This window comes from Agrilus planipennis, unplaced genomic scaffold (genome assembly GCF_000699045.2).
Source record: "Agrilus planipennis isolate EAB-ADULT unplaced genomic scaffold, Apla_2.0 scaffold179, whole genome shotgun sequence".
Taxonomy (NCBI): Eukaryota; Metazoa; Arthropoda; class Insecta; order Coleoptera; family Buprestidae; genus Agrilus; species Agrilus planipennis.
In genome coordinates this window covers 243,118-257,262 of record NW_020438885.1, presented here as the reverse complement: position 1 = coordinate 257,262, position 14,145 = coordinate 243,118, and the positions used below count along the sequence as shown (strand labels likewise).

At 28.1% G+C, this 14,145-nt stretch overlaps 2 protein-coding genes across 5 annotated transcripts; both read right to left on the bottom strand.

Moving 5' to 3' along the window:
- Positions 1–18: 18 nt before the first annotated feature.
- Positions 19–6,019, bottom strand: LOC108740517 (ubiquitin-conjugating enzyme E2 H). Of its 3 annotated transcripts, none has more exons than XR_003232575.1 (6): positions 5,535–6,019; positions 5,256–5,332; positions 4,513–4,680; positions 4,288–4,416; positions 2,824–3,012; positions 2,166–2,255 (listed from the first exon to the last, which is right to left on the bottom strand). XR_003232575.1 is itself a non-coding variant. In XM_018474860.2 (5 exons), the coding sequence occupies exons 1-5, from the start codon at positions 5,615–5,617 to the stop codon at positions 2,134–2,136; spliced, it is 579 nt and encodes a 192-aa protein (XP_018330362.1). In that variant the 5' UTR covers positions 5,618–6,007; the 3' UTR covers positions 19–2,133. The 3 variants fall into 3 exon arrangements, 1 of the variants encoding a protein (XP_018330362.1); XR_003232576.1 differs by having other exon boundaries at positions 2,172–2,255; positions 2,845–3,012; XM_018474860.2 differs by lacking the exon at positions 2,824–3,012 and having other exon boundaries at positions 19–2,255; positions 5,535–6,007.
- LOC108740501 (heat shock factor protein) lies at positions 3,199–14,004 on the bottom strand. 2 transcript variants are annotated; one of them, XM_025981636.1, is made up of 9 exons: positions 13,645–14,004; positions 12,942–13,050; positions 12,766–12,890; positions 12,493–12,708; positions 12,106–12,321; positions 11,768–11,803; positions 11,221–11,346; positions 9,684–9,699; positions 3,199–3,628 (listed from the first exon to the last, which is right to left on the bottom strand). In XM_025981636.1, the coding sequence occupies exons 1-9, from the start codon at positions 13,747–13,749 to the stop codon at positions 3,237–3,239; spliced, it is 1,341 nt and encodes a 446-aa protein (XP_025837421.1). In that variant the 5' UTR covers positions 13,750–14,004; the 3' UTR covers positions 3,199–3,236. The 2 variants fall into 2 exon arrangements, with proteins under 2 accessions (XP_025837421.1, XP_025837422.1); XM_025981637.1 differs by lacking the exon at positions 11,768–11,803 and having other exon boundaries at positions 13,645–14,003.
- Between the last annotated feature and the right edge of the window lie 141 nt (positions 14,005–14,145).

Sequence of the window (14,145 nt, the reverse complement as noted above, 5' to 3'; positions counted from 1 at the left end):
ATTATGAATAAACACAATGTGATGTACACGTTATAGATATAGCAGGTATTTTAAACAATCTCTAGAAAATTAATATTATCGGTATTTAGAATTCGGATTCTAGAAGTCCCCTTTTCGTTTTCCAATTTTTATAGTCAAAGGGAATTCTAAACCGCTCATAATTAAGCAGGATTTTAAAAGTTAGGTACACCTGAGAAGTACATGAAATTGCCTCGTGGGATTCTAACATTCAGGTCATTTAATAAGAAATGTAATTTTTTAGTAATATATTACATTTATATTATCACTTTGTTCACAAATTTTTCTGAATGTTATTCTAAGGCATACAGTAAATGTGTCCAGAAGAAGTTGCAAATACATAGCTGAAAAAAATCTATAACGTAAACTATAAAAATGCAAATTCTAAAAATTATTTACTGTAATTATTAATGTTACTGTTACTTTTTGGTTTTCTCTTTTGTTTGATCATTTGTTTTACACCAATCAGTGATACAATATTTATGTTAGAAAAGATAGTCAATAAATTACAACTTAAGAATAAATATGGGCAAAATATGAAAGAAATTAAACGCAATTAATTAACTCTATTAAGGTACTTAATTATAACTACTTCAGCACTAACCTTTATCGTTTATAAAATAATAATTACGCCAACTAATTATTGACTATCTCTCGTTCATAATAGTTGCAATTTATAAGCGTTTCATGTTTAATTATGACAAACTAGAAGATAAAACAACCGATCTTAAATTAATAAATGGTATCAAACTTAATACTTTTAGTAAGATTAATTTTTTAAATAACAAAGCAATTTGCGAAATGATATTTATTATGTTGGTGTTTACTTTTTTGTATTTTACTTTCAGTAAGACACAATAAGATTTTTTGCCATAATAAGTATACAATATTATTAATTAATTTCGAGCTATGTAAAAAGAAATTAATAAACACTACTTCCTCTTGTTGGCCCAGGAAATTTGCTTACTTAAAATTAGTAAAATAATAACAAAGTGTAAAATTAAACAAAAATGACTTAAAGTAATTCTTGGCAAAGGTATTACTGCAAAAAATATATCATCTTACATTAGCAAATTTGTATATACAGAGACATTTCATATAACTAGTAGAATTACATTAATGATTGTAAACACATTTTTAAATATTTATATATTTAAAAGCATTTTCCATCTTAATTCTCAATATTTCAACTGAAACATTGTATTTTTTATTTCTAGGTAATAACAAAAAATCATTATTTCTTAATATCTCAACTAATAAACTAAACTTCTTTGTCTAACACATTTAAAAATATATGTATAACAAATATTGCAAAAAAATTAATAGAAATAAAATCAATAAAATATCGGAAAACTCTCCTTCGATCACTATCTAGATCCTCACAAGCAATTGAAAATTCGTTTCGAGGAGTATACTTCATAACTTTTTCTCTCTCCCGCTCAATCTAATCGATACATCGATTAACGATAATTACCGTTAACGCAATTTATCTATAAAACAATTACTTTTCGTGTTAGTCAAAGAAGTATTTTTATTGCTAATTAAAAACAGCGAGTAATAATCATAACCGCATTCATTGTAATTAATTCAGTTATTTGTCGATAATAATAGTAGCTTTTACCAAAAACTAGTTCTAAATGTTTATATTAAAAGAAAATATATATAATTTTCAAATAATACAGTGTATGGATCTTTTAAAATATGATTTCTTAATGCATTTAGGTACTGCATCACGATCTAAAGCAAAAAGTTCTCCATTGCTTAGAGAACATGGCAGACATTTCTTTGCTTTTAATTAAAATGAAACTTTCTATCTTCACTTACTGACAGAACACATTATCATTATAACATTAAGATGTTAGAACTAGAATTAGAATGAGACATTTAATGCTCTTAAACATAAGGCTTTTGTAACTTTTAAATATTTCACACAACAAAAAATAAACTATATACAATAATAATATTAACTCGTAAAAACTAAGAGTAATCCTTTAAGCACATCACATTACGTGTATCTATTAAAATGAATTAATATGAAATAGTTCTGACTAAAAATCAAGCAAAAGTTGTACAAAATGAGATTGAGCGAGTGTAAATTTTAATAAACACCCTGCGTTATAACTCCATATCTTCTGCTTCATTTTCTGAAAAATCTGACATACTCGACTCACTTTCTGAACTTACATTATTTTCTTGGCCCCGCAATGCTTCTTCCGTTGCGTATTTTTTCACGTATTCTGTAAAATAAACGAACTATTCATATACTTTACATAAATGTTTTTGAACAAAATAAAAGGAGGAAAATTATTTAACATTTTACAGAAATTGCCTTTTTATGACACAATATTTTTTAAAGTTTAACTATAAAAGCTGCACAATGTAAATTGTAAAATTTGAAAGGGAATTTATAAGTGTTTTGAATAAAATTACAGTAAAAATATCGTCCTGTCAATTTCTTATTTTACTTATTATTGACTAAACTGAATAAATAATAAATATACTTAATAATAAGCAATTAAACTTATGCTTAAATGAACACCTTGTATTTTTTGATTTTTTAACTTTTTAAGGAAGCCTACTTAAAAGCAGTTGCTGATTTCATTTTGAGAAACACTTACAAATAAATAATTTTTCAAAAACTTATTAAGATAAGTCAGGGCGATATTTAGACCATTATACAGAATACATTTTTTTGCTGCTGGTTTATACTCATAATTACATTATTTTATGTGGTGTTGTTCAATTTCATTCGATGGTTGAATAAAAAAAAAGTTTAAAAAGTTACAGAAGATAAAATCTACATACTTCTTAATTTTCACATGCTACCTTTCAGTATCTTGAAATTCCCACGAAAACTTCCCTATTCCACGAAAAATGCACCAATTTTGACCGCTACTGAATTAAATGTGACCCCCATCCAAATCCTAATATCGTTTCAAGGAAAACTATTTAATAGCGGACGTGAATATTACATGACATTCTTTATTACCGTACCTGAAGTCCAATATTACAAACAATTTTCAACATTTTCGATGATTAAAATACCACTGTATTTGGAGAATGAAAAGCTATTGTATACAAATAAATATTTACAGTAACTCCAATAACAAAACATTTTAACAGTAAGCTACTGCTGTAATAGAAGACAGTATATTAAATAAATATTTCAGTCTNTATTAAAACTCATATAATTATATTTTAATAACTTTTTGTTATACTTACATGGTCAGTCGTTTATAATCATTTCCGCTTGAAGAATCTCTGGTAGCAATTGCCATAGTATTGTCTTCATTTGTAGCAGTTGTAGCCTCTGTTAGCTGGTTCACCGAATTTGTTAAATTGTTTTTTCCCGTCAAACTCTTTCCAGGCGTTTTGTCTTTTTCTTGTACTTTTAAACTACTCGTGTTGTAATTTCCACATATCAGGTTGCACAGCAATGTATCTTGAGCAGATGGGTTTAGGAACACCTTGTTTGAAGATTTGTTAGATTCCTCAATCTCTTCTGTAACTGCTTTTTGTAAACTGTCAATAACAGCAGCATCTTCATTTGTTTCAGAAGTGGGGTCATCAAGGAATTCATCAATTGATATAAATTCTGGTTTCTCCTCATGTGTGGGCTTCTAATATTTATATATAGGATCCCATAAAAGTTATGACAAACATTTTAAAACTGTCTGTGTTGTGTGTTGCCTACATACGTTACCTGTGTTAACATACAAAGCTAACCGACATTTCAACGCAATAGTATGATGAAAATAGGATTAAATAGAATAAAACGTAACATAATTAAGAGGCAATTTTTTTTTATTCACTAGTACCAATATTAATCAGTAACGTTATTATAATTACCTTACCTTAGTTTAATGTTTATTATGTAAATCATGTCCAGTACACTTGAAATGAAAAGGGTTACTTAATGAAACTAAACGCCTTTATTTAAGAAATACTTTATTACAAAAATTACAACTCATTTCTGTTAAATGATTTTCGAGAATCCGTTATCAGGGAACTTTATAGAAATGTTGTTGAAGTCTACTGTTACGTCCTGATCTTATTATATATGTACATAATGCACCGTAACTCACTAACATTTGGTAATGGTATCGTGCGACTTATACGAATTTGTATTTGGTGAAAAGTGTGTATTCGTTCAGATAGAATTATCAATATATTTAATAAGATATATATGTATTTCATAATGGAGCCTTTCATTCTGCATGAAATGTTTAGGAAAAAAATTAACATTTTGAAGAAATATTATCATAATACCTGAAACTTTTTTCTTATATTCTTCTGGCTTGTGAAGATACATGGCAGCTGCATCACCATTAAGGGGATCAATTGGATTAGGATATGTAAGAAGCTGAGGTAAAAATGACTCAAATATATTTGATAAGTCTGGAAAGTTGAAATTTTGATGTTAAATTCAGAAGTTAAAAATATGGTAATACAAATTACATCTTATTTATTGGAAATAAGAGGTAAATATCATACCATAGAGAGCTGTCCACGCTTGGTTTATAACATCAAGGCATACAGTTCCTGATACTTCATCTATGTTTGGGTGATAAACACGATTCATAAAACCTATACTGGGCGATTTGAAGGGATAATGTTCTGGTAAATGGACTCGAACTTTCCATACTCCTCCTTCATAAGGAGCTACAGGGAATTAATAGTAATATACATTAATACATCATGCTTTTAACATTCTTATATTGAGGTTTATGGATTACCAGAGTAAATGCTAATAAGACTGTCACCACATTAAAAATATGAAAAAACGTTTAAAATATTCCAAGAATGCACAAAAACGTGCCAATATTGTTGCCCAGTAAAAGAGATAACAAAAACAACAAAACAATAGATGGAAAGTGTTCACTTGTTATTTGCTTAAATAGCACGTTTATTAATATCTTTTAACATAAAAGGTCAATGCACAGAAGTTAGCATTTCATGTAGAACCAATCAAAGCAATTACCAATAAAAAAAAATATTAGATACTGAAATAACTATTATTTATTCAATTTTACACATGCTTATCAAGATCAATTACAGAAGCAAATATATACTATTTAAATTTGCAGTTATGAGATTTAGGCTTCACCTGTTTTACTTTTCTGCTTTGTACATATTGTAATTTAAAAAAGAGTAAAAAACTTGTTGAATATAAAATGAACTTGACAGACTGCAAACAGTTTGTTATCAAATAGCTTATCCATGCTTAATTTACTTACTCCCTCGTGGCCCATAAAACTTCACACAAAATTCATTTAATCCACCTAGAATAGTGACTTCATGTTTACTTTCAATACTAAGCAATAGTCAAGGCAAATAAAAATATGACTTGTGATACAAATCTTTGTAGTGGACAGCTCTTATGAATAATTAAAACGAAACAAAGAAATTCACAAAATAAAATACTATTATTGTATGATGAACTAACTACGTCCTTCAATCAGCTGACACAAAGACTGTTATTGTTTACATTTCTGGATATTAGAATGAAAGGATACAGTTTTATAACATCTGTGTCCATCCGACGTTTTCCAGCACTAGGGGATGACATCCTGAACAATTCAACTAAAGAAATTAACATTCAGTTTTACTAATGTCACAAAATACGTTCACCTAAACGTAATCACTCTTTAACTGCAATGGAGAAACAAATTACCACATTACCACAATCTGCCAATCTACCCCAAAATCTCATAGGAGCCACTGTTGCCGTGTGTACGCAAATTCTTATATCAAACTGCTTTTATTTTGCACTATGAGTAAATCAATTTAATCGACATATCACATCAGTATATTATTTTGAATAAGGCATTTTGTAATCTCCATTCTTCTCATAAGTGTTTTGGTTGTTGTAAGTGCTACGTTGTATAAATATGAATTTATCCTACTATAGGTGCACATAGGCATTTAATGATAAATACGACATCAGGATAATAATTAGATCATCCTTGTTATGAACTCTTCTATTTGGTTTTTAGATATCAAAGCAAATAATAATAATAGAAGTAGTCGATATAATAAACATACTTCTATCAATTACTATCATATTTATAAATATATACGGTAACTATAAACATGTTGATTCATAGACTGTTTTGAATTCTTTGAATAATATTATTTTCTCAGTAAAATTGTGTCACGTCTGACAACGCCGAAAAATACTTTTTGATTGCGCATGTTTGTCACGCACATCACATTACGTGTATCTATTAAAATGAATTAATATGAAATAGTTCTGACTAAAAATCAAGCAAAAGTTGTACAAAATGAGATTGAGCGAGTGTAAATTTTAATAAACACCCTGCGTTATAACTCCATATCTTCTGCTTCATTTTCTGAAAAATCTGACATACTCGACTCACTTTCTGAACTTACATTATTTTCTTGGCCCCGCAATGCTTCTTCCGTTGCGTATTTTTTCACGTATTCTGTAAAATAAACGAACTATTCATATACTTTACATAAATGTTTTTGAACAAAATAAAAGGAGGAAAATTATTTAACATTTTACAGAAATTGCCTTTTTATGACACAATATTTTTTAAAGTTTAACTATAAAAGCTGCACAATGTAAATTGTAAAATTTGAAAGGGAATTTATAAGTGTTTTGAATAAAATTACAGTAAAAATATCGTCCTGTCAATTTCTTATTTTACTTATTATTGACTAAACTGAATAAATAATAAATATACTTAATAATAAGCAATTAAACTTATGCTTAAATGAACACCTTGTATTTTTTGATTTTTTAACTTTTTAAGGAAGCCTACTTAAAAGCAGTTGCTGATTTCATTTTGAGAAACACTTACAAATAAATAATTTTTCAAAAACTTATTAAGATAAGTCAGGGCGATATTTAGACCATTATACAGAATACATTTTTTTGCTGCTGGTTTATACTCATAATTACATTATTTTATGTGGTGTTGTTCAATTTCATTCGATGGTTGAATAAAAAAAAAGTTTAAAAAGTTACAGAAGATAAAATCTACATACTTCTTAATTTTCACATGCTACCTTTCAGTATCTTGAAATTCCCACGAAAACTTCCCTATTCCACGAAAAATGCACCAATTTTGNATATATATTATTTTATTAATTTACCAAAAAAATAAATGTTACAATTTTGACTGATAATAAAAATAACTAAACAGAAGTTTACATTAATTTCTCTAATATAAACCTTCAGGAAGGTTTATTTACATACTAATGAAGCAGTAAAGGACTGCAAAAAATACAGCAGTATCTTTTTGTGGTGTAAAATAAATTATTTAAATGCAGCGTAGCGTTCCATAAAATGTTAAAATTTCGAGCCTCATAACAATGTTTTAATCCTGATATTTATAAAGTTCATAGTATTTAAAATCTATACCGTGCAATTATATAATATTACATCTACACACCAAAAATCCTGATCTTAATATCATATTAAAATAACCTACAGAAATATTTCAAGAAAAATAAAAGAATTACTGTAATAATAATAATAATAATAAACTTATAGAAATTAATGTGATGATTCCTTTTTAATGCTTTGTACACTGTTCAAAACAACATCCTTCGAAATATTCGATGGCCATTCATCTTGAGTTATTTGATCTTGAAGTTCCGCATCGTCAAAAAGTTCATTGAAATCAATTATATCGGAATCGTAAGCTGTTAGTTCGTTGCATACCTCTGGCAATTCTAAATTTAAAATTAAAATATTACTATTTTTCGTTACATTAAATTAATTTCACACATCATAGGCAAACAGGCACTACATTGAAAAACAAAAGAAGAAATTTAAATTTAAAATGCCTTTTTAATGTACTACAAATACCTTTGAAGATGTATATTGCATCTGCAGAACACTTTTTGATATGTATTTAACTGATCAGAATTAATCAATATAAGGTGAATAAGAGTTAGCGCATGCAGTAAAAAATACAAAAACAAGAATCATACCTGCTCCTTCAGGAATGTCCTTCTTTCCACATGATAAAGAATATGATGGGGAATCATTGAATAGCTGTAAAAATAATAAGTTAATAAAAAACTGCAAAATAAAAACAAAAACATATTTTTAGTGATCTGATGAAATTTTCGCAGGAATTTAGAATACATCCATTTGAAATTGTATATACCTTTGAAAAAACAAATTAGTTTTTGCTTTTATTTCAATGTAAACATTTCTTTTCAAAATCTTACATTCATTTTATCCGTGAATCCAATCCAGACGATTTATCCTTTAAATAGCAATTTTTTTGTCCGTAGCAATAAATAGATTGCCAATATTTTAATTATACAGAGTAATTATTATTATTAGTAGATACACATGCCTAAATGGAATTTAAAAAAAATTAATTTGCATATTTGTAATGTAAGTAAGCGGACTTTTCTTTACTATAAAAAATTCGATTGAGAAAACATTTTTCAAAAATATCATCACTTTCACATTGATACTATTGTGCATATTTTGTTTAAAGTATTTGTTGGCATCAGTCACCAAGCACATACATAAGTGTTGATGTCGTGTTGTATTTTATTTGTATTACCTTCCGTGGAAACGGCACCTGTTGATAAAAAAAATATTGTTACGAAAAATAAAAATAATTTGCGTATGATAATTTTGGTACAGCATTAGACTGTTCTTCTACATTTAAACAATTGCCCGATCTCTGCTTTTCTTTCTCTCTATCCCCATTTTTGTCACCCACTTTTAAGAAACTGTCGGTCATTGGCAGGAATAATTAACTATGAGAATAAGAACCTTACCTTACGATTTTGGAAATTTACCGAATATTACGAAAAATCTAACATAACAGAAAAAACGAGACCAATAAATTAAACTAAATTCTGTAAAAATGGAAGTGCCATTTTAATAAGTAGAACATCATTTAATNTTATCGGGTGGAGTTTTTTGAGAACTTTCGATAGGTGTTGTAGGACTTTGTACCTTAAGACAAACAATAATAAGTCACAAAATACACGTTTTTTTACTAATTAGATGTATTCTGCTACATTGCACTACAAAGCATTTAGCAAATAATCAACACTATATACAATCATGCCGTACTACGCTGATTTTTATTATCAAGTTTTTGATAATAAACATCATAAATTCAATTTTATGATACTTTTCTTTATAGTGCCTACAGGGCATACGTTTTTAACATGTACAAAGAACAGATGGAATAATCTAAATTAAACTGAAAAATTATATTTTGTAATAAACATTTAAACTAGTTTCCCAAAATGTAAAAAGGAGTTAAGTAAGAATTAAGAGGATTATTGCAAAAAAAAGTATTCCACTACATTATCTAACACAGTGATTACAAGAAACACTTGGTGAATAAGTTATAGGGACTGTACTGTACCTCTTTATTGTTTCGACTAAGAGATGTTTCTTTGGGCTTAAATATAAAAATAATATTTTAGAAATATTCAGTTGTTAATTGAGCATGCAAAAAAGTACATTTGAGGCGATCTTTAGCTAAACATTTGAATAATTTATCAAAGTAATTTCATGAATTTAGAAATATATATTCAGTAAGATATTTGCAATAACAAACATAAACCTATTTTGATTATGACATCTTCATTTGTTTCAGAAGTGGGGTCATCAAGGAATTCATCAATTGATATAAATTCTGGTTTCTCCTCATGTTGTTGTGAATACTCCTAATTGTCGAGTAATAATTTATGAAAATAAGTATCATATAAATATGCTGTAAAACACAATGTATCTTTTGTAAATAATTGAAAATATCCCCCCAAATCCAAATAATGGATAGTTTATTTAAATTAATACTAATGAAGTGCAGATTTTTAGGTGTTTCACATTCAGGGCGATTTTCATACAGTAATTCATTTAAAAATTAAATATTAGACTTATTTACAATTNTGGTGAACTAAAACAGTAAAAAAAAAACACAGTCTTATGAATCTTATGACTCTTAACATAATTTCTCATTTTTTTTTAAATTCTAGCACGTGATAGCATAAATACTGAAGTTTATTTACTGTCGATATGACAACAATCCCTACCTATAATATCTCCCAGATTTGAGCCGAAACAGAGCCACCTCCCACCAATTGGATACCATTATTCCCACCTCGAAATATTTATACTGCCCATCCAACACCCGTCATTAATGAAACCTAGTATAAACAAAATCTATTTATTATTCATCTATCATTAAATTTAACATAAGAAGAAAAAAACCAAATGGAGTAAGGGAAAAACTGTAAATTTGAAAAATTAATATGAAGAATGCTTTACAGCCACAATTATATAAAAAAACTTATCACTGCTCATCTATGTCTCACTAAATATTTATTTCTATTGGTTTATAATGAAAAATAATAGCTAATTACGTTAATAATTAAGTATTAAGTATATGTATTCAATAGTTTATTTTGCACTATATATTTAAATAATAATTGTTCTCTACAAAATGTAGCAAGAAATATAACTGCAGCTCATAAATTCATGATGAATAATATATTTTATTACTGCAATGAATATGTATGATTCACCTATTTTATTTTAAAACCAGTGGTTATGTCTTCTTTATATTTGAGGGGCCTTTGTAATTAATTTATACCTAAAAATCTGCTTAAAAATTAATGATCTACCCGATATTTCTTTTTTTGTGAAGGAATATATTCTACGCATATAATTTATGAAATCCTTGCTGTGAAGTATAGATTAGAAAATAATTACATTTCTTACTGAAGTTGTTAGTTCATAATTACGAAAGGGGGAAATATACTGAGAAGTAACCAATTGGGCACTTGACTGGTTTCTTTTTAATTATTGATTTCCTAAAATATCGGGGATTGAACTACAAAAACGAAAATTTTTTGAAAAATAATTGCTTTGCCCTACGAGGTCGTGCGAGAAACGCTGAGACACCGATAGCATCGTTTTTAATTTGAATTTATTTTTCAAAAATATCTACATTTATATCTTTTAATTTCATTTAATTGGTTAAACTTGTTAGTCAGGATTGCTGTCAAACACCCAATTGCAAGCTGTATGAATAAAAGATGAACGCTGCATCTTTAAAAATTGATTGAACAGCATATTTTTATTTATTCGCGTTGTCTCAAGGGGTTGATATATTTAGAAAGATTTTGACTAACAGAGACGAGTTATAGAAGGAAAACATGCTCCCACAATTCAAATAATACTCTTACCAATTCTGGTGAATCTAAGAAAATATCTGGGGAGACAGACCCCACGCTGTTGATGTTTACATCATCAAACAAGTTATCGGGTGGAGTTTTTTGAGAACTTTCGATAGGTGTTGTAGGACTTTGTACCTTAAGACAAACAATAATAAGTCACAAAATACACGTTTTTTTACTAATTAGATGTATTCTGCTACATTGCACTACAAAGCATTTAGCAAATAATCAACACTATATACAATCATGCCGTACTACGCTGATTTTTATTATCAAGTTTTTGATAATAAACATCATAAATTCAATTTTATGATACTTTTCTTTATAGTGCCTACAGGGCATACGTTTTTAACATGTACAAAGAACAGATGGAATAATCTAAATTAAACTGAAAAATTATATTTTGTAATAAACATTTAAACTAGTTTCCCAAAATGTAAAAAGGAGTTAAGTAAGAATTAAGAGGATTATTGCAAAAAAAAGTATTCCACTACATTATCTAACACAGTGATTACAAGAAACACTTGGTGAATAAGTTATAGGGACTGTACTGTACCTCTTTATTGTTTCGACTAAGAGATGTTTCTTTGGGCTTAAATATAAAAATAATATTTTAGAAATATTCAGTTGTTAATTGAGCATGCAAAAAAGTACATTTGAGGCGATCTTTAGCTAAACATTTGAATAATTTATCAAAGTAATTTCATGAATTTAGAAATATATATTCAGTAAGATATTTGCAATAACAAACATAAACCTATTTTGATTATGATGTGGTTATTATGTTATTAAAACAATATGCATTATGAGCTTTTTACATTAATAAATAGTAAATATCACTAAAAATACAAGTAGAGACCATCCTAAATTAAAATATGTAAAAGATAGTACTACCTGTTGTTGGGTGTCATCTGAAACTTCAAATAAGTCATCTGATACAACTTCAGTATCTAATTCATGAATTGTTGGGCCAACAGAGGTTGACCGTGAATTTTTCGTTTTTGATTTTTTGTGTGGAGTACCGTGTATCATTAATGGATAGCGTCGTTTAACCCCAAGGCCGCTCATTCTATTTGAGGGCTGAACTATTGTTACCAAAAATTGGATGAGCTGTTGGCAAAAAGATATAAGAGCATTGAAGGCATATTATTTTCTTTTTACACAGGTTCCATGATTTTCTACTGACCTAGATTGAAAATAGCTGGAAATCTTACTCAAAAATATTGAAAATCTTACAGTTATCTTTTCTGTTAGAAATAGTAGTTAGATCCTGAAATTTACCTTATTTACAATTTGTTGTTGCTTCATGTGCTTTTGCCGTAGCATGGCCAATTCTCGCCATAAAACTGCATTTTCTTGTTTAATTGCAGACAATTGTGAATCTACTGTTTGTTGATGAGATCTTAATTGTTTAACATCTGCTAACACTTTAGTGACATCAGTTTTTATTGAACTGGGTACATAACCTTCTGATGCCACAGTCTTGGTACCAGTTACCTTGATATTAAAATACAGTTGAGATAATTATAGTTCTATTATAGAAATATTTATTACCTTTCGCTTGATTTCTCGTAACATTTCAGGCTGATCTTTTTGAAAATAAGGGTGGTAAAATTGTATTTCATCTTTATCAATATCCATTGTACCATTTTCAACAGTTGTCATTTTGTGAAATCCATCTAAAATAATGATATAAATCTTGTGGCAAAAACACTTCTAGTTTTACATACACATGTTAAGCTGGCGGACAAAACTGCTCATATTATTATGCTTATAATAAAGAGGTAGAAGTTCATACCAAAACTGTGCTTGATTTTGGATGATAAAACTATTCCCAGCCTGAAAATTAAATTAATTGCACATTTTAAGACAGTGAACCAATGTTGTGAAATAGGTAGATATTACATATTTGTCTATCTAGTTGATTTGTATTTTATATGCAGCTGAAGTGGTTATTGATGGCTTATACATTAACTTTTTATTTTAGTTCTGTTCTATTTTTTTTCCATTATAATTACAATTATCATTTGGAATGAAAAAATTGTCATTGATCTAGCTTGTTACTTCAGGGCATTAATTTGGAGTTTAAAAATACTTAATAACAACCTTGAATTCAAAGACATACACACACAATACGCAATGGAACTCTTTTAAGAATGATTGTAACTTAAATAAGTAGCCAGAACAAATATCATTTTTGAAAAATGATTTGTTGACTGTTTGGCATATTATATTTTATTTTAAAGGCAGCTGCCCTTCAACCGTTGACTATAGGAGTATTTAAATATTTTTAAACATATATTTTATGGCTATACAAATATTTACAACCTTCTAAGGAAATAAGCGTGTCCTAAAATGTGACCTGTAACTGGTTTACATATATGTATGAGTGACAACAAATTGAGTAATATTGTCCTGTGTAAATGTACTTACTGCACTCCAAGAAATTAAATGATTAGTAGAAGGGTCGTTAACCATTTTCCAAAGTTTACTCAAAAATGCTGGAACATTAACTGCGTTTTCTGAAAGCGGCTGCATATTGGTTAGGTATGTTGTGTTTGTTGATTAAAATTGGGCACTTGTTGTTACACTGTCACTGCGCTGTCTTGGAAAAATAAAAACTTTTGCTTTCTTTAGGAAACAAATATTAAAGTTCATATTGTTTCCAAATACCATATTGTATTAACTACTTCTGTTCTTCTTATTGCGACCTTGTCATACTCAATTATTAATAATGGCAGTAATGGCAAAAGTGAAACTGCATAATGTATATGACAACGTACGTAACTACCACCAATACAACATACGAAAATGAAATTCCCTAGATTGCGGTCACGTGGTATCCTTTTTAAACTTGTTTAAACTAACATAAATTAGATTATCCTTTTATTTAATTAAATTTATTTGAAATGATAACAGAACACTTTTACTGTT